Genomic DNA, 25,937 nt, shown 5'->3' with positions numbered 1-25,937 from the left:
TTCTTTGATGATCATGTGATTGAATTTAACTTTGTTTTGATAATTTTGTTGGGGATATAAAGTCAAAAATGTGTTCTAAGCTTATTAAAATAATACATTCTTGAAAAGAGAAGAGTTTAGCATTATTTTTTATTTGTTTTCCATTTTAAATCAAAGAAACAAACAAACAAACAATTATTTTTATAAAACTATTTCACTGCTTTTCAATGCAAACATAAATAAATACTAGAAATTATTTCAAAGAAAGGTTTGTAGGTTAATAAGTCTCTTAAAATATAAGCTATTTCTCTTAAAATATCAATACTTGACCATTTTATGACAAGACAAGGTCAGTTCAGGTTGTCAGATGTCATGATGTGACGCCACAAAAACATATATCATGTTTAGGAATTAACAATTCATGAGATTTGTTAATTAAGTATGTAAGCAAGCAAGCAAGTAAATTAATAAATAAAAAACTTTCTCTTTAAAATATCTATTCAAAAGGCTTTTTTGAAAACAATAAATATGTACATCCATTCAAGATGTAAATAACATTTTGTTAAGACATTCAAATGTTAAGTTATTCAAAACCAGTTGGCACCATTATGAATTCAAAGAGTAAATTTCTAAGGACTTAGAAATAGATTTTAAATAGATTTTCTTCCCTTTATTTCATCATGGGCACTTTTATATGTCATTAATCCTTCTAAAGCTTTAAAAGATATACAAAATAATTTGTAATAATAATTCTCTTCGTTTGTCTTCTTTTGTGGTGTTGAGCAAACTGTGATGTGACTGTATGCAAACACCGAAGTTCTCATATAAACACAACATATTGGGAATAATATGAAGTGTGTATTTAAAAATGACATGACAGTGATTAGATGATGACAGATTATGACACTACTTTGATTTAATTAACATACATTCCAAAATCATGTTTGCCCATGTGATATATTGTTTCATTTGAATCCATTGTAATGTCTGTAATGTTACCATGTTTTCCATCATAAGACAGCACCATACATGAGAGCACCACATTGATAGTCCCATGAGAAGGCTCAGGTTAAAGCAGTGGGCAGGACTGACCCACTGGACAATGATATGTGTATTAGTTAGAGTCTGTCAATAGTTACAGCACCCCTGAAGCAACCCTAGGCAGTGTGAGGCATGTGCGAGCACTAAATCTAACCCACACACTCCGTGTAGTTTAAGGTCTCTTTCTGAACCAGCTTGTTTTAATTACTTAGAGTAAGTGGCAGCATTTGGCTGAGTTTATTGCTCTTCTTAAAAGAGCAGGCCCCTGCTTTAGAACACAAACTCTGCCTGATTGCAAAGCTGTAAATCCCTACTCTTGCTGCTCCACTAACAAAGCCCGGGCCGGCTGCTGTACCCCTTGACTGGAGGGCACTCATAAATTCGCTTTTATTTTTCCAGCTTGCAGAGACAATGGGTGGCACAAACAATCCCACAGTATCAAAGGACGCAAAAAACTGTCTAAGCTTCCATGTAGTAGAGGAAAGGATGGACAAGGAATCATATCCTATACTATAATGTAAATTAATACATTTTATTTTATTTTGTAATACTTAAAAATATTTAAAAAAATATATATATTGTTACATTTTATAGATGTCCTTGCTTGTAGAACGTTGAAATTTAACTTAATTTTATAACTTTTGGATCATCTATTCTGACAAATCTTTTCAATCTACTTGAACCAATAAACCTAAAAGTCAAAAAGCATAAAAAGTCAAAGTGTGGAAGATAACTTTTAGGATTGAAGTGTAAATACTGCTCTGGCTAAATTAATCTATGAACCTGTCCTGTCAGGTGTAAACCAAAATAAATTATAGGGGGCATGATAATGTTTTCCTCGATCTACCTAAGCAATATAGGGATTGGTTCAGTACCCTCACAAATCAACTGTGCGTTTTTATGGGAGTGACCGACTGAGAGACCCTGTGTCATTAAGGTGCTGAAGGTTCTACTCATTAGAAATGACAAGAGGAAGTAAATCTAACAATCACTTACTCTTGGGCTGTGCACTCAGTATTGCTGGGAGCACCAATAATGTTTCCCGCTTGGAGACAACCCTTCATAACTAACATAAAAACTCTTAAAATAAAGTAAAAAAATAAATCAAAAATAAATCAAATTAACATACAAGATAACAGTGGTTCAATCAAAATGTGTACTGTATACCAAGTCTTCTAAAGTTATGCAAAAGCTTTGTGTTAGAAACCAACCCATACTTATGTAATTATTGAATTATAATTTTCTCCTCTGTAATAACGTTCAAATAATTGCATTTAGTTACAAGAGACAAGGATCTATGCTTTCTGAAAGGTAAGTAAATGATTATCTAATAAAAAAGAATGGGGTAATATATATATATATATATATATATATATATATATATATATATATATATATATATATATATATATATATATATATATATATAAGGTAGCAGTAAAATAGCAAATCTAGACAGGTGGAGCTGGGGGATGTGGAGGGTTTCAGCAACCTTTAAAGCAATCTTTCTGGAGTTTTATGAAAGAGCAAGATATATATTCTGGTAAGATTTATCAAGAAATTTTTGTTTTTGAGAAATATTTAGTAGTCATTATATTCCTGATTTATTCCAGGCTTCAAACTCACATGAATATATCCTGGAATGCTTCTGGACTGCTGTGGTTTCTCCTGAACTCCCTCATCACATTGCCGTCATGTTCTATCACCTGCAGGAGCATCCAGAGGTTCTCAATTCAGCACCAGGCTCAAAATGGCCCTTTGAAACCACACACTCAGCAGTGTAGCACATCTCCCTACAGCAGCTCCGGAATGTCTCCGTGGTAACAGGTCCACTTCTGATAGGAAGAGTGCAGGAGCTGTGGCCCTTTCTAAAAGCTGAGATCTCTTCGAGAGAGCTGGAAGGGTTTGAGGGTTTGAAATGCTAACATATACACACACACAAACCAGAGAAGTTGGCTTCATAAGTTAATAATGCATGAGCATGAATAGGTATAAACTCAACAGGATATATGAATGTGGCATGAATGTGACAAATGTGACTTCTGCTATCTTCAGGGTACTGTCATCTAGTACCCTGCCAAAAATTATATATATATATATATATATATATATATATATATATATATATATATATGTGTGTGTGTGTGTGTGTGTGTGTACTTGTTTTTCTATTCTGGTGGGGACTTAAACCTGAATACACACAGACTCATGGGGACTCGTGTCACGGTGGGGACCTAAATTGAGGTCCCCACGGGTAAACAAGCTAATAAATTACACAGAATGAAGTTTCTTGAAAATCTAAAAATGCAGAAAGTTTCCTGTGAGGGTTAGGTTTAGGGGTAGAGTTGGTGTAGGGCGATAGAAAATACGGTCTGTACAGTATAAAAACCATTACACCTATGGAGAGTCCCCACAAGGATAGCTGACCAGACATGTGTGTGTGTGTGTGTGTGTGTGTGTGTGTGTGCTGTAGAGGTTTGTAGGCGAAGTTTTTCAGCATAAACAGTATATATCATGTGGCTGTCCCTTTTAAACTTGCATCAGATCCCTACATTTCCACCAACATACTAATGCATGAATATGAATGTAATTTAAGTTTTACTATCTAGAATATCTTTTTTTCATAATTACATTACTACAAACTCTATGATCACATTTGTATAGATATTATTCTGTATTATATGCTACATTAATAAGATGAAAACCATTTCTAGTTCACAGATTTCAAATAGATTAATGAAAACTCTCAGACCAGTTTTAGCATGTAAATGAATATGACAATATTAATGTGTTTGATCTTGGCAGACTACATCTGTTACACACTGCTGCTGCAGCAAATCAAGTATAGACATGCTACTGTCAATAGATACATAGATAGACTGCAGTGAGCATATCAGATATGTTGCCACTGCATAAATACACAAACATAAATCTGTCAGACAGGATAGGATCTAGATAGGTGAAACTCGGGGAGGTGGAAGGTTTCAGAGGCTCTTAAAAACACACCTTTAAAAACAAGTCCATATGACATGTACACCATATTCCAAATCTAAAACCATATGATAACTTTAAGTATTGAAGTATATGATTTCTATAAGTAAGTATTCAGGTTTGGAAAGATTTCAGGGTGAAGAAATGAATAATAATATACAGAAACATAATATTAAACACATAAGCAATCCTTTGGTAAAATGCCCAGAACCTATGTATGTAGTCCTATTGTCACTCCCAGTTATGGTGATTAAACCAGTAATAAATGACACAAAAATAGGAAATATTATCCCAGAATAGATTGTGTGTACATTTTAATCATTGTCATTGGAGGGATTTGCCACTCTTTCCTACTGTCAAAAAGCACTCAGGGCCAGCTAGGCTTAAGGCTACAGATTTGATTAGCGATACAGTGACCAGCTGCTGCAACACAATAGCCAAATCATTACTGCGGCTTTCAGTGAAATGAAGACGGAAAGGCTAGGGGAATTATAGGGCCAGGGAGATGTCAACATATGTACAACATAACTAGCTAGCATTAGCATGCTGTGCGGCTTGGTTAAAGACCTGCGTTTTATTTAAAATAATGGCCTCGTGTATTTTGGATGTGCTGTGTGTACTGAAAAATACCTGAACCATACACAACCTATTTGTAGAAGAAAGCCAAAGTGTTATCTTAGATTGTTAGGTTGATAAATTGCAAGACGTGAGCTGTGCATTTATCAGTAATCACCCCAATGGACAGGTAAATGTGTGTTTGTGCATGTGTGCTCAATTGTGTGTGCGTTTGTGTGTACGCCCAATCAAATAGACTGCTCGTGTGTGAAAATCAGAGCAGGTGGCAACGCAACAGGATGACGAGGTGACAGGGCCGTGTTGAATGCATGTGCATGTGTTTTTTTGTGAATCTGCGCTGTGCTGGTTTGCGACACAGCTCATCGCCTTCTATATTTCTTTCCAACACCTGTGGATTGCTGACATATTCTTCATTCTTTATATAGTACTTGCTGTGTTTACCAAGATGGATAAACTTAACTAGAATGATTGATTTATAAACTAGAATTCCACTGTGTTTAAATAGCAGCTTGGTACTGGATGAAATTTCAACTTTGTGTTTATTAATACTCGACAGACAAAATATTTACGATTTCAAGGCACGATAGATAAAAATGGAACTACAGTTCTGGCACATACAGTATATTAGAAACTGAACTAGTTTATGATCACGTTTTTAGCCAAATGTTTGTCCTTGACATATTTGAAAGGCATTTTCAATAACACAAGTGTTCTTTATTTACAAACAAAATAGTGGATGCTTTGCTTACATGACAATTTTACTAAATATATTCAGACACCAAAATCTGCATTGGTTGTTTTAGAAGGTGTCACGCTGTTTTGCGATGTGTCCCAGAATATTGTCCAATCAGTGATGAAAATACACACCTGATAGCAAAGCAATGGACCTCACTAAAAAGACTGCAATCATTTATTTGTGTACATAGTATTGTATTAGTAGTAATAGTATTGCAAATTAATATATCATATACAAATATAATTTTCATATTAATGTTACCGATGTTTGCAGATTTTATAAATATGAATGCTAATGCTAACACCCTAGAATGTGCATGTTCTTAAGAGTTTCTTGGAATTTTCTTCAGAAAACACAAATTATCCTGTTACCAACCCCCTTTTTTATGAGCACACAAATCTAAATAATGAAATAAATATTCATGAAATATCTGTAGGAAAAATTGGACAGACCAAGACATATAAGAAGGACATTTTTATTCACAAGAAAACAGTGTTATCCCAAGCTGCCATATAATACATTTATACAGAGGGTCAGAAAATTCTTTACAAAATCAAAAAGGTTAGAAAATATGATTTGATATGAAACATGATGCAACATACACGGTCAGCTTTCGTTCAAAAAAAGTTTCCGTTTGGTGTCAGTTAATTCCATGTACTTAAAGTATAGTGAATGCCAGCATAATCATTACAAGATTCAATGAAAAAAGAATACAGCTCAGAAGAAAAAAAGTTTAGAAAAAAATATAAATCTCATGCAGCATCTTGAAACAGGGCCTGAGAGTATGTTTATAAAGGTAAATAAATCCAAGTAAAAATGGTTTTGAGATCCTTAACCTCAGTGTCGAATGAGATCTAAAGCTCATTCACAGCCTTTTGACAGACAAGTAACAGGAAAGTAATTCTGGCAGCTACATGTTAAAACACTGAATCACTTTCACCAGTAAATTCCATGACGCCATTAGAGAAAAGCAGGTGGTCTTTTACAGCAGTTATTAAACAGCACATTGAGTGCTGAAAAACTGTTTATACAGTATGTCCTGTAAAGGCTAGCCTATGAGACGGTCATTTTCTGAGGTTGTTTGTTTAAGACCATGATTGCATGGATGCATAGTACTAAGGCTTGGATTGACATCCACAGTGGAGACTGTCATGGACTGGACCGTAATAATAGTTAGTGGTATATGGACTGTCAAGATTTTAATATTATAATCAATGTCCCCCCTTTATCTACAAAAAAAAGTGTATTTATAGTATTAAATATGCCATTGAGCAAGCCACAGTGTTTAAAATCTCATAAGATGTTTTTTATGGTTACCTTTAAGATGCTATTGTCAGAATGGGTATGGAAAAGAGTCCTTGCTGTACCGCACAAATGTCACCTCACCCCTCTTTAATCACACCCACAGCTCTTTAAATGCAACGCACTCTGTGTCCACAGAGAAAGGCTGAGCTAGATATGTCAGGTTACACTGATGAATGCCCTTTGCCAAAGTGTCTATTCAAAGTAAACAAGAACAAGAGGCCAATCTGCATTTTAATAGATAACGCCACCCTAGCAACACGCATCCATCACAAACATAACAATGACACTGACTTGCATGAATTTATGCGAGAAGTACAAATAGCAATGTTTGAGATTTTACATTCTTGGAGATTTGTTTTTTTGTGTTATTAATTCAAATGTTTTAGCGTACATTCAACATGACTAAGCAAACGTAGTACCAATTCAAATCGCCTGTATGGTTTTCTGGGAAATAAACATGTTTAAGTCGGATATGTATCCATCTTTAGTCTGACTGGAAGAGTCAAGGCAACCAAACCAAACACGTTTATTAAAACTGGCTTGCATCACGTATGACTGTCCATTGCTGTGATACCATGTTCCTTAAAAAGACATGATTTGAAAAGTAGAAAAAACACTCAGACAGAAAACTGCAAATACAACATAAGGCTCAAAAGGTTTAATATCAATATGCTGACAGAGGTGATAGTTCAGGAGGCAAAGGCAAAGCACGGAAAGTCATCTTATTGCTCTCCTTTCGCACCCAAAATGATATTTCACACACTGTATGATCATATAAATACACTATACAATGCAATAAAACAGAAAACAATATGGTTCGGCTTGGGTATGCTGGTCATAGCACTAGCACCAGTAGAAAAAATAATGATTGACAACAAATGTACAAAACCGTCATATGAAAAAGGCACTTTGTGGTGTGGCTGAATAACTCTTCGGTAAGTGAGAATGATTATTTTCTTTCCTTGTGTAAGGAAATGCGTCAAACACATCAAAGCTGGTTGGCTATCCATTTGAGTAAGTCTATTCCATGTTTGCTATGAGGCACTGCATATAACCAGAACAGTTCTCTCTTCACCAGAAGATAAGTTCCTACGTCATGCAGAATTCAGTGTGCCATCCTATTAGAAAAATCATTCTTTGATCCATTTGTGTTTCCTCGGAATCGCCGGACCGACTTCTACATTTCGTTATCTTTCCTTTCAGACATCCAGTGTCCTGTCTTCCTCCATTTCTTTGTCACTGTCCATAATATCACCACATTCTGTTCTTAAACCTCCACTTCCCGCGGTCCTTCTTGCACTTCAGATGCTACTCGGATGTCGAAACAGGTCACCATCATGACGCGGGACTTGCATAGGTTTACGCAATATTCCAGTTCAGCCGTAGCCTGCTCCAATGCCTCCAAGTACTCTTGCGACTCCTGATCCAAATCCTCATCCACCTCAACTGCAAAACAAAACAGAACAGAGTTATAACAAAGTAAGGGATTGAAAGCATTTAGCATGAACTTCAACAAGAAGAACTACAAAGCACTAAATATTTAATACTTACACTCTCCAATCCACTTGCTGGGATCCATCATTAATCTAGACTTTGTGTCCTCCAGCTCTTCTTTCAGAGTCTCATGCTTGGCTCTGAGATCTCTGATTTGCTGCTGCCGTTTCTCAAGAACTTTTAAGTTAGTGTTAAAATACATCAGGCCCTGTGGACAGAAGATTGGCATAATGGTTAAAGTGACAGTTTCATAAAATAACTAATTTTGGACTTATCTGGATTGACTAGAAGAAAAATGTGGTACAATGCTTGTCCCTAAAATTCCTTACTGACTGTGACATTTTCTGCACAAAGGAAGAATGTGTTACAGGACTATAATAACACTATGACATTTTCCAGGCATTGTATGGAAGAATAAAAGCTTCCTTGTGTTACAGTCTGGTTCATTTATACAATCAAGCTACATCCATGCCAGTTTATCAACATACCTTCTTAACATCCTGAATTGTTGAAATAAAGAGGAAAAGAATGTCTATACTAAGAAGTCAATAATACTATAATACCCCTATGCCTGGATAAATACTCCTGTCTATGCTATAATGCTATAGCATAATGCTATAGAATACACATGCTTTGAGGTTAACCTTGTCCAATGCAATGCACCAATTGTTCTTAGAAAACACTGACAGACAAACTGAGGATTATCTTCTTGGATTCATATGAGAACATCACCCTGCTGATTAAATGAGGGAAAAGATAATATTCTTTTAACTACATAATTTTACTTATACAGTTTTACACCATTTCTTTCTTACTGCTATGGTTTCTTTCTCCTGCCCAAACCATTTGATTCCAGATAGTTAATTGTATCACTCTAGTATTTCAAATGTAATCATTTTTCTCAAAAAAAAAAAAAAAAACTGTTTATCTCACTCCCTATTACTGGCAGGTTAATGCCCTACACTGTACATTATCTCAATACTGTGCACTGTGCAAACAAAGTTACAGATAGTTTTTCATCTATGTATTATTCATGACATATTGCAACTTTCCATTGTATGATGCATAAGCAAGCATATATGATAGGTTTTACATCCCCATGAAAATGGACTAAGGTTAAATATGAATGCACTGAACCGGATCTTAGTTTCCAAAAAAACACCCAGACAACCCATTCTAACCTCATCTGTCTTTTCTTGTCTTCGCCGCTGAAGCCTCTCCACATCATCAATTTCATACACTTTGATCTCAAACGGCTCTTTTAGTGGTCCGGACATAGGGGGAAGGTCCACCCACTGACCCGTGGTCCCAGACTTCCCCAGGGAGGAGGTGTCCGGTAAGGGAGCTGGGATGAGACGCCTCCTCTGGAGGCCTGCTCCACGAATAGATGAAGGAAATATGTTAGATAGAAAAGTAATTAAGGCACAGAAACAATACATGGATGGGTAAAGAAATAGCAAGCAAGTAAAAAATATATTGAGGAATAGGAAAATTCTAAGCTGTGCTAGTTATGTTTATGTGTATGAGGATGTAGCCTAGATGGAGATTCATATCACAACCTCCTGACTTAATTGCATGTGATGTGCAGATACTCGGTATAAGCATTACCTGTGCTGTTTTCAGTGGGCATATATTATTTATACAATAATACTAATACAATTTCACCTGTTTCATACACTGTAAAAAATAAGTGTAATTTTAAATGTTAAATTTTGTAAAAACGCTACGGAAAAAAACTGATAATAGGTTAACAGTAAGTTCCCGTACTATATACAGGGAAAAACTGTAAAAGATCTAACAAAGCATTTAATGTAAATTTACAGTAAAATTCTGTTAATTATACAGCTTTTAGAAGTAAAAAAAGAACAAATCAATGTATAATTTACAGTCTAAAACTGTAAACTGATATTCCCAGAATTCCCTGCGTGACACTCCACGTTTGAAAGTATTTTGTTTAAATAATCAAGTTTTTAAATAGTTCTTGTTATCAGTTATGTACATTTGAGCTTTATGTTACATCTTCTGTTGCTTAATGAAAGTTTTTTGCATTATTTAAGTATCACGTGTGTTACCATGATGGTGTTTTGTGTTTCCATAAATGTGCACCTTCTATATGTTAATATATATATACTTCTGCTTGTGGTGAAGCTACTTGTGATGAGCTTTGATACTTCATGTGGCTTTCTCTTATTCAGTACCATCTTTATTATTATGGTGGTTGTCAGTATTTTCAAGGTACAAAACAGATTTAATTTTGTGTGTTGTTGAATTTACTGGTTTATATTCACATTTTCTTGTTTGTAAACTACAGCTTTATATTGTAAAATTAACAGTTTTTGACGTAAATGTGTTTACAGTTTTCTGTATTTTTACAAAATTATTCTGGCAACCACAGCTGCCAAAAAGTTTTTGTAAAAACAACAAGAAATTTTTTACAGTGTAGTCATTTTATGTGGGCTTCAGTGTTAGCTTGGTTCATGCTTGAGGGCCATTTTTTTTTTAAAAATCTACGAAAGGAATATGACTTTCAAAAACTTCAGGCCTTCATAGACAACAAGAGATGCTACTCACAATTTGACCTCTTCTTGGGTGCTTTGGAGATTCTTGTGCGACCAGAGGAGGACATCCCACTCTCACTCATGGAGTCATGGGCTGAAGAAGCACTACCAGTAGCTTCACTATCACGAATCATGCTCTCATATCCACTACTCCCTCCACTGTGGTAGAAGAGTGCAGTTCGTCCCATGGCAGGAGGCAACTCTCCACTTAAAACACTACTGTTATCACTTCCATGCCCACTGCTATAGCGTTGAGGTCTTCTTGGGGCTGTGATCTTACTATATGGGGATGGGAGAATGGGTATTGGGGTATGCTTGTCATCATTAAGGTTCACTCCACTGTCGTTGCCACTGTCAGAATCACCTGAGCCCTTTGCATGTTTCCCAGAAGGACTGGCCATGGCCAACTCACTAACGCGACTGTTTGCTGCCCGCATTGCTTGCTTGGTACCCATTATTGTTCCTCTTGTGGATTTGCCATTGGCTCCTACTGTTGCTCGAGGTAATGCAGTCTTTCCTGAAGGTGGAAGGTTGGCATTCCTTGTTGCAGGTGCCACAAGAGACTTAGTGGATGAGCTCAGAGATTTGGAGTTGCTTGCAGATAATGTGCGAGCTTTATTTGCATTAATAGGTATTTGTCTTGCATTAAGGCTGCCTTTGACAATCCCACTTTTTACAGTGGTTACTGGGTTTATAAAAGAAGATGGAGAGGTAGCAATTGGGGAAGAGTTGGCAACAGGTGAACCAAACCTACCGACAGACTTGCTTGATTTGCTGTTGAGACTAGCACCACTGTTTTCTCGACTAAGAGCAGGTTTCGACCCCAAAGATGACAAACTATCACATCTGTCTAGAGATATCTGGCTCCCATAAAGCTGTCCTGTATCACCTCTAGCTCCTCTAGCTTTGAGACTTGAGGTTGCTTTTATCAAACTATGCTCTGACTTTAAGTTAGATGTTCTTAAACTATTTGAATTTCCTCTAGAGCTAAGATCAATATCATCCTCTAAACATGTAGCCCTTGGTGCTAAAGACTTTCCTGCCTCATACACAGACTTTAAGGCACTTGGTGGAAACAGGATTCGATTCTTTTGATCCAAACTAGATTTGCGAACTGGAGGAGGAGGTGGTGATACATTACCAGGTTTAGACATACTTTCCTCTTGCTTGCTTGCCTTTCCACTTTTTCCTAAAGAGGAGAACTTTAAACTTCCTCCAGAGGAACCAATATCTTGAGCAAGCTTGACTTCAATGGATGAATGTATGACTGGAACTGTCCCGAGTGTTGTTGCACCTCGTCTGAGCTGTGGCATTTTGCTTGGGGACTCCATCTTCCTATTGTTGTTGGATTTTTCACATCCATCCACTACTCTTTGGGATGGGTTTGACCCTAGTGTTCTGGGCAATCGAGGTACACTGTTGCTGCTTGTGCCTGCTTTTCTTGCAGGAATTCCACTCATTCCATTTTTAACCAGTCTGGATGAACCTGAATTAAAGGTTATAGAAGACTCCAATGAGCTATCTACTTGCTGCCATGGATCTGGTATGCAGTCTTGGCTTGGTGGCTCACGTCTCCAGTTGCTACTGTAGCTGCTTCCACTGATACTGCTACTCTGGGCTGTGGATGAGGTAGGTTTTAACTTCCTGGAAAGACTACACTGGACAACTTGAGAACCTTGAAAAGACTTGGGATCTGATAAATTAATGGTATTTGCCTTTGCCAGTTTTGGTAAACTTTTGGCAGACTGTTGTGGGGCCTCTGGAGAGGATGGGCACTTGTTAAGAGTGATTTTTCCTGATATAGCACTGTCACTGTCCAAATCTGAGAAGCTACAGCCACTATCATTCAAAGAGTTTTTAGGTTCCTTTTGAGGGCTGCTCTGGAACATCCTAAGAGAATCAAGATAGAAGCTGCTGTCTGGGCTGGTATGAGTACCTTGAGGGAGAAAGACATCTACTGTTTGGGCACCTTCACTCTCCAGAGTACAGACACTTACTTCACTAAGCCATGAAGTAATAGAAGAACCATGGCTGCCAAGTGAAGAACATGCTTTCTCCTGTAAGGGTGCCACCATTTTAATGTTTGCCTCTGAGGTACCAACATTACATGTATAAGCATCAAATTCATCATTGATACTGCTAATGATGCTTACTGGTCGTGATCCAGAGGCAAGGGCCTGTAGTGAGCAATCACTATTGAAACTCACAATACTGGAGGGCCTTCCATTGTCCACAATGTTTCCAATTGATAACTCTTCCACAAGAGTGAATACAAGCTCATCCTCACCATTTAGCTCCACTGGCTGTTTAAGGGTTACAGTTGTCCTTAATATGTCCTTCTCCATGCACCTTTCCCTTAGATTGGACCTCAATTCCACTGAAGTCCTGGGATGGAATTTTACTGGTGGGTTCTCATTTGAATCACCTCTTTTTTGATGACTCATCCCAATTGGTGGTATCCTTGTGGCAGACTTTTCTTCACTTTCACTACTAACCCTGACATAGTCTTTCTGTTGTGGTGGTGGGGGAGCAGGCTTGGGTAACTTTTTACTGAAAAAAACCTTTTCCCTAACCACAGGCTCTGAGTTTTGGGATACTGTTGGTTTACTTTGTTTTCCTGGAGTGCATAGGAGCATTCCATTATCTGACATTTGCACCTTTTCACCATCTGCACTTGTCCTACTCTCAGAGACGTCTCTGAGATCTTTGTCCGATGTGGCACTTTGCAACTTGGAATGTTCTAATTTGGATTTGTGTTTTGGACTGCCAGGCAGTTTACTGGCTACAGAAATCGACTTTTTGGATATGCTGTCCTGTGCTGATAAGAGCCCTTTGGTAGGAGTCTTGGGAGAAACTGAAATGCTGCCAGAACCTTCTTTCAACTTGGTTGCATCACGTTCCATTTTAGGGCTTGCAGAATTTCCTCCAGATTCTCCAACAAAGTCTGTAGGTTCCTCACTACCATCGATACATTCTAATCGCTCCTGAAGCTCAGCAAAGGTGTTACATTTGAAGTGATCATGGTCAACTGGCCCTTCTTTCCCTCGTTGCTTGCGGTTAAGAGAGGGGATGATTGGAACAAAGGCTGGGGGTCCTTCATTGTCACTGAGCTCTCGATCAGAGATGGCCGCACCACCAGGGCCAACATAAATTACAGTGTCACATGATTGCTCACTACTTGAAGAGTAGTCAGGATCACTCAGGAATGATGGTAGATCTGGGTCAAGGGCCACAGTGCGAGGATGGAAGGGCCGCAGATGTGGTGGTCGACGGATCCTTCCTTCATCACAGGAACTCTCTCCTCCAGAGGAACTGGATGCATACTTGACCAAGACAAAGTATCATTAAATAAAACTCTGGAGCTAGTTTGAAATATGTATAACCATGTCACAAAAATATGAACACAAGGACAAAACATCAAGTGACTTTTATTTATTTTATTTTTTTAAGTTTACTATTTTGTATCATAAAACTTATGATCCTAAACTACAATCTCATTATAATCGTTGATGTTAATATGCACTAAGCATATTTATATGTGGTTATTCATAGACAGTTTTGATTTTATGTAGTCTAAAACTGGATTTTTACCAGATTAAAATCAGCACTGATCCTCCAAATACAATATACAATTATTAGAAGAATTCCTAAATTCTACTCAGTTAAAAATGTACCTTTGATTTCTTTTTCCTCATACGATGGATTCGGGAGGCCAGCTGAATGGTGGTAAGAGATTCTGCATAATTGGCAGGGGAGTCAGAGATGTGGGCAATCATGGTTGTCCTACAGTTGATGTTCCCCAAGGAATCTCGCAGTAACATGGTGAGCTTGCTATCCCTGGAAAAATACATTTTCATTGTCAGCATAAACACAGGTTGATAAATTGTCATCAGAAAGTCAGCTTTTTACTCAAGTACTGAGGAAGCCTGGCCGTTAACTGTTCTCTATTTTCGGAATCATCATGTAATTATATTTATGCAAGTAATATTATTTAATTAGAAATCTTTATATAAAAAGATGCTAGAACCACATCTACACATTTGGAAGAACATGACCTATATTGATTTCTTATTATTTTGTAACAAAAATGTACATAATCTTACCTGTATGGGACATGTTTAGCTCCATTGGCCAAAGCCAGTATCACATTTCCTAACGCGGTCAGAGACAGACACAGACCTCCTCCTGCATCCCTGCTCTTACAAAGCACCTTCTCACAGCTTCCCAAGTCAATCAGATGCAATCTGCTCCTACCACCAGACACTGGTGTGGGGGGGGGGGAGAAAATGAGAGGTGATTCCTGGTGTCCGACACTACAACCAGCGCAAACGTACTATCCTTCCCCAAATAAAAAAATATATCAGCTCTTATGTGATCTAGCAAATAACCTTCATTAACATTCATTGTATATGTTAATTATAGCAAAATCAAGGAAAAACAATAGCATTTGTGAATATTTAGAGAGATAAAAGCCAATAAGCAAAAACAAATAGAAGAGTAAAGGACCATTAGTTCATTCACAAAGCTCATTGCAAATAAAACTACTTACATTAGGAAGTTTAATTCCAAAGTATTATGGTTGTAGACAAAGCAAACTTGACCGAACACAATAAATGAGCACAGCACAGATGATTACTTGAGAGGGCAATATCTCATTCTGCGAGGATAATTCCAGCTTAACCATCCTTGTAATGGAAGATACAAATGCAGTGTCAACCCCACTCATTACCGATATCACTGAAAGTTTGAGACGCTGCCAGTGCAGTTATACCATGCTGACGACACTCCCACACTGAGGTAATGTCGGAGCAGAAGTGAGGAGTGGCAAATAACAGATATATTAATAAACATCCCCAGAGGAGACCTGCGGCTGACAAGACCGTGTGTGATTTATTCATGAATAAGTTACCCAGCCCGTTATGATTCAAAGACAGAACAAGCTGGCCTAGATAAACACTTATGTTCATACTATGCTCTAAATATATAGACAAAGTAAAACTCTATGATCTACTCATCTCTGCCCTGTGAATATAACAGGCCATTGACAGAAACTAAAGGTTAATCGTGTGTTAATCTGGATGCTGTACTGACATGAAAAGATTATAATCTCACCTATGTCTAGCAAGGACAATTCATATCTGAATAGCAATGAATAGCAAAAATGTCTGCCATTCGTTGTTTTTTTCTTTCTTTTTGTAAAAGTGGTCTAAAATCAGCAGGCTTGATGAAGCCATTTAAAGAAGCTTCCATGGCAATTTCACTCTTATGGGATGGTGACCAACACTGTATTTACCTATGCATATTTGCAGCATGATGGCACTGTGACAGGTACCTCTATACTATGATTAGAGCTGTTAGCTGCTCATGAATTATTACTATCTGTTAAAATTCCCATTACAGTTTAATGAAGTGGTCAAAGCAGACATGATTGATTTCCCTCCTACAATGATGGAGCGGGAGGCAAATTGAAGGGATTTTGGTAGCTCTCTGATTTGGCCTGTAATATTACAGCTATTACATTAATAAGCTTGAGATGTATTTTCCCTTTCACTGGGAAAATGAGGAGGAGGAGAAGGAATTAGACTAGACGGAGTATAATCGATTTAGCACACACAGAGCCTTCAACAACGTTGCAGTATCATTTCACACAGTGCAAACACAAGACTTACTTCCACCCTTGCCGCTCTTCTCCATGCGGTACTGGTAGATGTGTAAGGTGAACAGCATGTGGGAGTTGCGGCGGTCTTCCTCATCTGCGTCTGGCCGGTTGGTGCTACGTGCTGCGATGGCGGCATCAAGAAACAGTGCGGCCTTCTCGGCAGTGGGAGCCCTTAATTCGCTCTGGTTCTGGAGCTACAACAAGGAGAGGATCATTAGGTTCAAGGTATATATGGTTATATATGTTTTGAAGTTATATGTGATGACAAAATTGTATTTTTGGGAATTCTGATAGTCTTGTGGATTTTTCTGTAAAATACTCTCAATTCAGTTTAATTAAATTTAATTATCATGTAATTTTAAATTAAATATTACAGTATAAACAAACAGACGTTATTCAAGTCAAAAATATTATTTAACATGATTTCATTATGACTACATAAACCAACAACTGTAATTTTTTTAAAGGTCAGACCTGCTAGAAATAGAATCTTCAAGTGTCAACTCTAAACTGTACTTTTTTTTTATACTGTATTGTCATATGGCTTAGTTGACAGTGAAGGAGATCAAGATAACTGAGCCTCTTTACACAGTTCTAGACAATTAAATGGAGTCTCTGGGGCAATCAGAGAAACAAATACATCCATAGAGGGAGAGGGATTAATGATGAAAGTGAGTGGTGGATAAAGAGGGCAAGAGGGCAGCATCTCTTGTCCCGCAAAAAGCCTGATGGAACAAAGGGAATGAAACATCCGCACTGGTCATACAGTATTTATGGTCTTCTTCAAGGAAACAAGCAATTAGGCTGAATGGACGGGATCTTAGTTTCCTGCATGTTTTTCCATGATATTGCTGATATGCTTACTGACACAATCAATTTTTTTCTTTTTTTTACCAGCCATCAAAAGCATATTCCTTTAGAACGATAGTGGCTGCAGTGATCGCTAACTGCCTGTGGCCAACGAGCCACTCTAAAACTAAAGTGAGGAGAGAATGCTGTTCAAACCCACTCCCCAGATTTGAACTTCACAGGCCTCTAGGCAGTCTTTGATGTGCTGCTTCATATGGACCCCCCAAAAAACAACATCTGATGCCAACACCTGGCAGCGCTACCCTCTACCTACCCCCAAACTCTACCTACCCCCTTCTGATATTTACCCCCTTCCATTAGAAGGTAAGGGGGAGGGTGAAACAGCACAGCAGCTCACCCAGATGGATCCTGATGGTGCACTGAGTAAAAAAAAAACCACCACAACATCAGGCCATTCATTTGAGATTCAGTGATTAAGCTCAGCTAAAATTAATCTGGAATAAGTTCTACTGTTAAGTGAGGGGTAGCTAAAATCTAATAAAACTACTTAACTGATAGAACAAATATGATACAATGATCAACAGAGACGTGCACTGGGCATTTCTAGATAGTGAGTTTTGATCCCATTCCCCCTTGACTGACTGACTCTCTACTGTCTTACAATAGAAATATATTAAATATTAACTTCACGAGTTTACGCTTACATATCATTAGCTGAGGTATGGTATGCATATTTGGCGTGCTGTCCGAGGAAGGGCTCCGAGCTCGGGAATGGCCCGAACCTAGAGTACCCCCTCTTCCCCGTCTATTTATAAAGTCAACTCAAAGTGAGGAGATGGGGTGGAGGAGGGATGCTGAAAAACCGTCAATGGATAGAGGTAAGTCAGCGATATTTATACTATGCGATTGAATACTTGATTATAGTCCACCTGTGTTGATTAGGCTAAGTATCTGACGCGCTCCTCCTGAATCTTGTTAATAAAACATAATTTATTGTATCCTTACTTAATATGACCCCACATTAGAATATTGAATATATTTTGTGTTTATATATATATATCTCGATTGATTAATTGACAGGAATTAATAATTTAATAATAATTTATTCACCAAGGATGTATAATAATTACCAGTCTAAACTAAGAGATTCTACAAACTACATTTTGCAATATAAAACATACTTGAAAAAACTACAATGTAACATCAATCACTGAAAAGCCTTAGCTTAGCAATAACTGTTAATTTTCACTTTTTAAAGTGTATGTTACGACCATGAACTGTAAAATTAGATGGACAGTGCGCCTTCGTAACATGTCTCCCCATTTTTATCAAACGTCAAATTACTAACTGAATCCAAACTTATTTTTTACTATTCTTTTTGGTTGGCTCATGTCCCACTCGTTTACATGGAGAAAGGGCGGGGTTTCTGACCTATACTCCAAGGAAGTGATACAAATATTTTGTTTAAAACTTTCAGGACACGTGCGGCACACTTGGTAACTACATGACAAACAAGACTGGGAGGGCTTTATCAGGAGAAAGAAGCTAATTTTGTCAACTAGATGTGGTGTTTCTGACCTGTGTGCCGCAGATGGGGTCCTCACGTAGGTAAACACCAGGCGACTGGCCGTCCTGCAGACTTCCTGTAGGCACATCAGAAAGCAGGTCCTGCAGACTCTCGTCCTTGCCGTAGATTTCCACGGCTGACACCCGTACAGAGAAGCGGGTGCCAGTCTTCTCCTTGCGCTCGTTGATGAGCTTGAACAGCCAGGAGATGGCACATGGCGCAATGCCAAGGCTTTGCATGGAGCTGTCCATGCCAATCATGGTGTATGTCTTGCCTGGTGAGAGACAGACAGATAGAAAGCTGTTGATTCTGGCAAGGTGATGAAGATGATGAGCACTCAATGAGCAAGTGTTTTAAGCACTGACATTTCTATCACTGATTTGATGAGATATCCCCCTTGGATAATAAATCACCAATCATGACACATTATTAGTACTTGAATAGCATCTGATGACAGTTTTAAACTGCTGACTCAAGGTCCTTGCACACTCAAAGTCTTTGTATTCACACTCATTTCCTCTCAAAACTGTGTAAACATGATTTACACAACATGAGGGCATATTTATTTTTTAACGTGCACAAATTTCAGACATTAATTTCGGACCTTAAGTCTGAATTCCGATTATTTATTTTTTTATTTTCTGATTTTTTTTCAGTTTTCACCGTACCTTTATAGATGCTTTGGCAGGGGGACATGGTAAAACAGAACTGGCAATGGGAGAATGATACAGGAAAATCCCTGCTTTATTTACCTTTAAATATTCAGTTTTATATGTCACATTAGCGACGTTAAATAAATGCCGTAGTTTAGAACATCCATTATACAAATAAAAAACTAGTGATGAATACTGTTCCGTATGGACAGTCTGGCTTTAAAAGATTCATAAATAATGCTTAAACGCTTAGACCGCATGTAGTAAATGATGCAGGAAACCATCACAACATCTAACTAGCTTAATTGGCAATAGTGCAGAACTCTGAAGCAGTCTACTGTGGGGGTCAATTATTCCGCTTTTAATTACACTCTCTAGCCTCTGGTCTCTCATACAGACGCACACACACACACACACAAACACACACACGATTCAATTCTCCACTCATGCCCATTCTGAAAGACAAAAGCACTTTTTTTGACCTTCGGTTTTGATATTAAACATTAAAGTGTCACTGCACGCTGTGGAACAAGATCAGTGGCTGTCATATTCAGTTTACTGCAAAGTATTAAGAATAACTTACCAACTTTGACATGACCAAAGCAGAAAATACACCCATCGGCTCCATTAACCACTGATTGAATAACTTCAGCCACTGTCCCTGAGCAAACTTCAGCCTGCGGAAAACAGTAAAATACTCATAACTTGTCTGGTATTATAATAGGTTAACACAAGCATCATAGCAAGTCTGCTATATTAATAAAGTCAATGGGGTACAAAATACTTATACATACCGTATTTTCCGGACTATAAGTCACACTTTTTTTCATAGTTTGGTTGGTCTTGCGACTTATAGTCAGGTGCGACTTATTTATCAAAATGAATTTAACATGAACCAAGAGAAATGAACTAAGACAAATGAACCATGAGAAAACATTACCGTCTACAGCCGCGAGAGGGCGCTCTATGTCTTCAGTGTAGACTACAGGAGCACTGAGCAGCATAGAGCGCCCTCTCTCGGCTGTAGACAGTAATGTTTTCTCTCGGTTCTTGGTTCTAAATAAATGCGACTTATAGTCCAGTGCGACTTATATATGTTTTTTTCCTCATCATGACGTATTTTTGGACTGATGCGACTTATACTCAGGTGTGACTTATAGTCCGAAAAATACGGTATTTATATATAAACATATAAGCTATAAAAGCAAAACGCATGTAGACATCGAAGATCGTTATAAAATCTGCTATGTTGCAGTTCCCAATACAGTATGTAAATTAAGTATTTTTACTTTTTTAAAGGGGAATATTACGTACTGAGGAAAATTTTTATTTTAAAGTCTAAATAAATGTGCACACCAGAGTCTTAATAAGAAATGTTCTGATGGTTTCGTAACATTCAGTTGAGCTGTGAAATGAGTAGACAGTACCTAATCTTTTCTTTGATCTGGTGATCATTGATTTATTCAATAGCAAAAGAAAACCACGTAAAGCACCAACAAGGCAGATCCTCATCACAGATTCATCAGACATGGGGGTTTTACACCGGCTGCACTGTGCGGCCATAATGCTACAATCTGTTCAACTAGCCCCAGTCCCTGGAGACAATTTGGAACTGCAGCAATTTTCTCCCATACATCATAACACACACACATTCTTACAAAAACAGAACAACTGCTCAGTGCTTTGCTAAGAAATATGTCCCTGCAGTCCCACTAAACCACACACACAGTAGATTTGGAGGATTTACAGTTACATCACTTCAATGGCACTGAGTACTGAGACCTAAAAGCCTTCTGCTGGCCATGAGTAAAGGAACTCCTAATCGATAAGCTCCATAGATCTTTTCTTGTGCATGCGAGTTCAACTGAAAATTCTATTACAGTACGGTTCCTAAGCAAAGTAAATGGCTTTGCTGTCCTCTGTCCACATATGGAGCTGCATGCAGCTGAAAATGCAGCCTCAAAAGTAAATGATTTGGAACATTATAGGCAGCAACTCTTAATAGTTTCTATAGCAGTGTTTGTTGTTAGCATGTTAAGCTAAGCTAACAACATGATACATCATTAAACATATAGCTAACACACATAGGCTATTGTATAAAATCGCAATTGTTTAATTATATTGAACTATTTTTATAAATGTTTTTTTTTTTTTTTTTGGTACAGAATGAAATACCGAAGTACTGGCAATCAACATATCTTTTCAATTTTGAACCACAATTTTTTTTTTCTATACTTGTCACAGAGCATACCTTACACACAATGCATAATTTGCTTTCCCACGTACACTAAATTCAAGAGACAAAAAGAGTTTAATTTATTTCCAATAACAACAAAGATGTCTTTGTTGACAAACATTTCCCTTTACAAAAATTAAACATTGTTTTACTGTAGTAAAAGTGTAGTTTTTTTTTTACGTATTGACCATGGTTTATTTGTGTTTATCATGGTTTAACCATGGTTCTTTGGTTTTATTTGTATTAAAACCATGGTTAATATTCAGAAGGGTTGTGTGAAGGGAATTAAAAGATACTTGCAACTCGAGTACAGAGACATTGTATCAGTCATAACTTGGACTAGGCTGAAACGTTTTATTGACGTGTTCTACTGACATAATGTCAAATGAAGTATATTTAATTGGTTATGAATTAGGATATATACTTTGGGATTTTCAAATTTGGCCAAAATTATTCATATAAGACCTATGGTATCTTAGGTATCATATTTTGAAGCAGAAACTTACACGAGTACTTCAAGTGACAACCTTATTAGTCTTGAAGTGGCATATATATCTGAATTGTTCACACTTAATCATCTTCAAGTTTCTCAGTCTCCTAAAGTTCCTCTTCCCTATTTTTGTCCATTTGTTACCCACTTATCTTAAGATGGATGGCGCTGCAGCTTTGGAGGACAGATAATGAACTGTGAATGAGCTGCTAAATATGCTAGCATGGAATTCAAACTATTTTCTAAACTTAAAGAAACAGCTGTTGGGCTCACAAAGAATGGTGGTGTCCCAAAACAGGCCTTTTTACATTAAGCCCCTTGCCCTGCAAAGAATGTGTGCGTGTGCTTCTCAAATATCTTTTTGACACTAACAAAATATTTTCACTGCAAACCTCAAAAGCAAATGCCAACAAAATGATAACATCTTCACAGCGGTTCTTACTTGAGAGGCATCTTGGGAAAAAACAGCGTCAAAGGCAAACATCTTTGGGGCGGGCAGCACTGCTCGTCTATGCACTGAGGTGGGCTGTGTGTTGAGTGAGGGATCATAGAGGGTCAATTGTTTCTTTCGAGTGTCCACCTTCAGGAAGGACAGGGACTCGGATGAATCCACAATCCCCAGTGATGGACAGATCCGCATCATCACTTTAACCTGGAACAACAACATAAAAAATGCTATTGAACCAGATAATTCAAATGTATACAGTACATGTGATTGTAATGTAAAATGTCACTTGGTGTAAACATGGAGTAAAAAATAATATTATACCTTATGTAACCAAACAACTTATTACTAATTGATAAAAACTTTTTGGTAAGTAATATCACATGACATGTTACAACCTAAACTCTCAATAACCTTGTTATAAAAAGGTCACAATATTTATACATTTTATGTTTTTCACCACATGCCTTTGATTTAAGGAAAAGTATTAAAAATATTAATACACTTTTTTTTTTCAAAAACGTATAATAAAGTAAGGTAACACTTTAGTATAGGGTGCAGTTCACACTAATAACTAGTTGCTTATTAGCATGTGTATTATTAACATATTGGCTGTTTATTAGTGCTTATAAAGTACATATAATGCATGACATCCATAATCCTACCCAATACCCTAAACTTAACAACTACCTTATAAACTATTAATAAGCAGCAAATAACGAGTTAATTGAGGCAAAGGTCATAGTTAATGGTTAGTTAATAGTGAGAATTGGACCCTAAAATAAAGTGTGACCTAAAGGACTAAAATTATACTAAAATTCAAAAGATTTATTTTTAAGATATTCACTTTTTATAGTTTTTTCCCCATTCAATATTCTATAACCCCCCCCCCCCCCCAAAAAAAAAAGTTATAGAATTAATTTTAATTCAGAAATGTAAAACGTGCTAATCATAGCAGATGTGTATTTAAGCCATTGTCCATATGACAGAAAAAAAAAAAAAAAAAAATATATATATATATATATATATATATATATATATATATAAGAAAGAAAGAAAGAAAGAAAGAAAGTTGTTTAATGATTAACCCTGTATATTTAAAAAAAATAATAATAAAAAAAAATTGCCTTATGACTGGAGTAGCTGTTACTGTTTCAACAATAACTGATGTTACGAGTCAAACAGCTGAAATAGGAAGGGAACGTTCTGTCAAGGAAAAAGACATCACTGTTGACCACACACAGAGTAAACTAACAAAACCAGCCATTAACAAATAGACTGCCTGTGATACCACACATGGTCATGGTTGTGTCACAGTGCACTGCTAAGACCATTTGCAGCAAATGCAGTAATGCAAAAGAAACATACTGTAAGAGAACCTCATGCCCTTAATACAGCATTCAGAGCTGCACAAAGCCACAGTATTCCACGGGTGATTTGTAGCAGAGATATAATTACAACATTCGTGCTCCAGTGCTACGAAACAATGTCTGCACTGCTGATCCTATTCCACGGCACCCGGGGCCAAGCGGCATGCCTGCGCCACTGCGGCGGCCTGGCGTGAACTCCCCCTCACCGCTCCACAGGGGCCGATTACACTGATGGACATGTGCACGTGGTGAACGAATTACGCCGGCCATGACATTGGAAATAGGCTTCCATATATGACTGGCCCCCGAATGGGACCAGACACCACAGAAATGTGGGTTTGGGTTGAACCATTGAGTTTTACATTTGTTGGCAATTTGATACATAAGGAGACTTTGATCCCCCTAGTGTGGCTGCTGGCTTTACACCACCTAAATTCGGGTCTAGAAATTATATCCCACAAGTTTCTGAGGCAATCTGGACAGTAATTATCTTGATGTGTCAAAATCTACTGACAACTTGTGCTCTGTAAGTTTTGAGGCATCTACAACAGCTTTGTATGGGGAACAGACAAAAATATAAAGTCTAAGTATAAGCATTCATTTTAAGTCAGACTAGTTTTTTGTCTTTGATGAGCAAGATTGGTGTAAAATTTATAAAGCAAAGGTTTGTTTTTATATGGTTTGTATATTTACAGTGATAGATCCAGTGATAGAATACAGACTACTGCCACCTGCTGGTGTGGAGAGCTTTCTTCTCTAACGCAGGTGCAGCATGTATATGCCAGTTGGCTATAGTCTTCGCAGTGTATTAATGCAAACATTTTGCACAACTTTGGGGCCTTAGTCATTTTTCAGAAAAATAAATAAATACAATTTTTGAAAAACACTCCCTCATCATTCACTCAGTCACATTTGCATCAATTCAAACTTGCATGTCACAACTGGTAATGAAACACATGAGAACCAATGGCACCAAATTGACATCCGTAATGACATGTGAATGGGATTTCAGAACTCCCCTGGAGCTATTTTCAGCTTGTTCCTCATACAAATCTAACGCATGGTTTCTGAAGACTCAGAATAGAGTGCAAGAGTCATAAGATCCCCTTTGATGTTGTTTTTGTCATTTTTTGGAGCGTGACAGCCGCTGGAATTACAGCACATGTCTTGCGTCCTTCTGGACAATTTGGTCATTGTGCAAACAAAATAGTTACAGACGGCTGGGCCATTATTCTAATGCCCATTGCTTTTTATAGTTTTCCCAAAAGCTGCCAACAACTGGTGCCCATTCAGTCAGCATCAGATGCGTGTTTGCAGTTGTAGGAAGAGGAAGCTCATTAGTGAGGCTGGGATGTAATGAGTCCATTCTCAGTGGGTACTTATCAATCATTTCAGCGGGCTTCAGCTTCTGGCATGATGTTCTACAATCATCTCTCAGAGCAGGTGGCATCTAATCTGGAACAAATCCTCTCCATCACTATATATATACTGTAATACAGTGCTAAAGATAAACCCTCTGGACAATGAGGAAGGGTGGTGTGTAGATGCTGAACAACTTGCTACTCTTGGCCCCGATCCCAATCCGAGATCCCAAATACACAGTCTGTTCATAATCAGCAAAATAACCGTCACTTTCGATTTGGGTTCGACTGAATAATGGATACGAAGTATTGCAAAAAACTAATGGTGATAATTCCAAATCAACAGCCTTGATGGTTAAGTTAAAATAAGAAAGTGTTTGTCACAGTACACTGTTGTGGTGCAGTGGGTGCCTGACCTTGCCCATGCCAGGGTTCTCCTTGGCCTTTGACCCCGCCCTGAGCAGACATGGTGGAGCAGGTGGAGGTGAAAACTGAAGGACAGCACTAAAGTTAGTGGGGTAGATGGAGGGTTCCTGGGGGTATACCAGTGGCGGCTGCTGCTTCTTCCGTTTGGATGACAGATTCAGCTTCTGAGCAGCCCTGAGACAACAGACAAAAATATAACACAAAGTTTATGATAATGAGTCAAATGAATGCAAGATTATT

At 37.7% G+C, this 25,937-nt stretch overlaps 1 protein-coding gene across 4 annotated transcripts in view; it reads right to left on the bottom strand.

Annotated features, from left to right (window-relative positions):
• Positions 1-5,784: 5,784 nt before the first annotated feature.
• The window catches only part of kif26ab (kinesin family member 26Ab), an 85,527-nt gene continuing 65,374 nt past the window's right edge, over positions 5,785-25,937 (bottom strand). For all 4 annotated transcript variants that reach the window (XM_052581318.1, XM_052581320.1, XM_052581321.1 and 1 more), the window contains 11 exons: positions 25,688-25,871; positions 22,538-22,747; positions 19,953-20,046; positions 18,728-18,990; positions 16,350-16,533; positions 14,784-14,943; positions 14,355-14,517; positions 10,694-14,003; positions 9,304-9,494; positions 8,180-8,330; positions 5,785-8,074 (listed from right to left, as the gene is read on the bottom strand). In XM_052581318.1, coding sequence (XP_052437278.1) covers positions 7,896-8,074; positions 8,180-8,330; positions 9,304-9,494; positions 10,694-14,003; positions 14,355-14,517; positions 14,784-14,943; positions 16,350-16,533; positions 18,728-18,990; positions 19,953-20,046; positions 22,538-22,747; positions 25,688-25,871 — 5,089 coding nt within the window. In that variant the 3' untranslated portion in view covers positions 5,785-7,895. The remainder of the gene's footprint in view (positions 8,075-8,179; positions 8,331-9,303; positions 9,495-10,693; positions 14,004-14,354; positions 14,518-14,783; positions 14,944-16,349; positions 16,534-18,727; positions 18,991-19,952; positions 20,047-22,537; positions 22,748-25,687; positions 25,872-25,937) is intronic.

This window comes from Carassius gibelio, chromosome B17 (genome assembly GCF_023724105.1).
Source record: "Carassius gibelio isolate Cgi1373 ecotype wild population from Czech Republic chromosome B17, carGib1.2-hapl.c, whole genome shotgun sequence".
In the NCBI taxonomy this organism is placed as follows: Eukaryota; Metazoa; Chordata; class Actinopteri; order Cypriniformes; family Cyprinidae; genus Carassius; species Carassius gibelio.
This window is presented reverse-complemented; position numbering and strand designations above follow the sequence as displayed.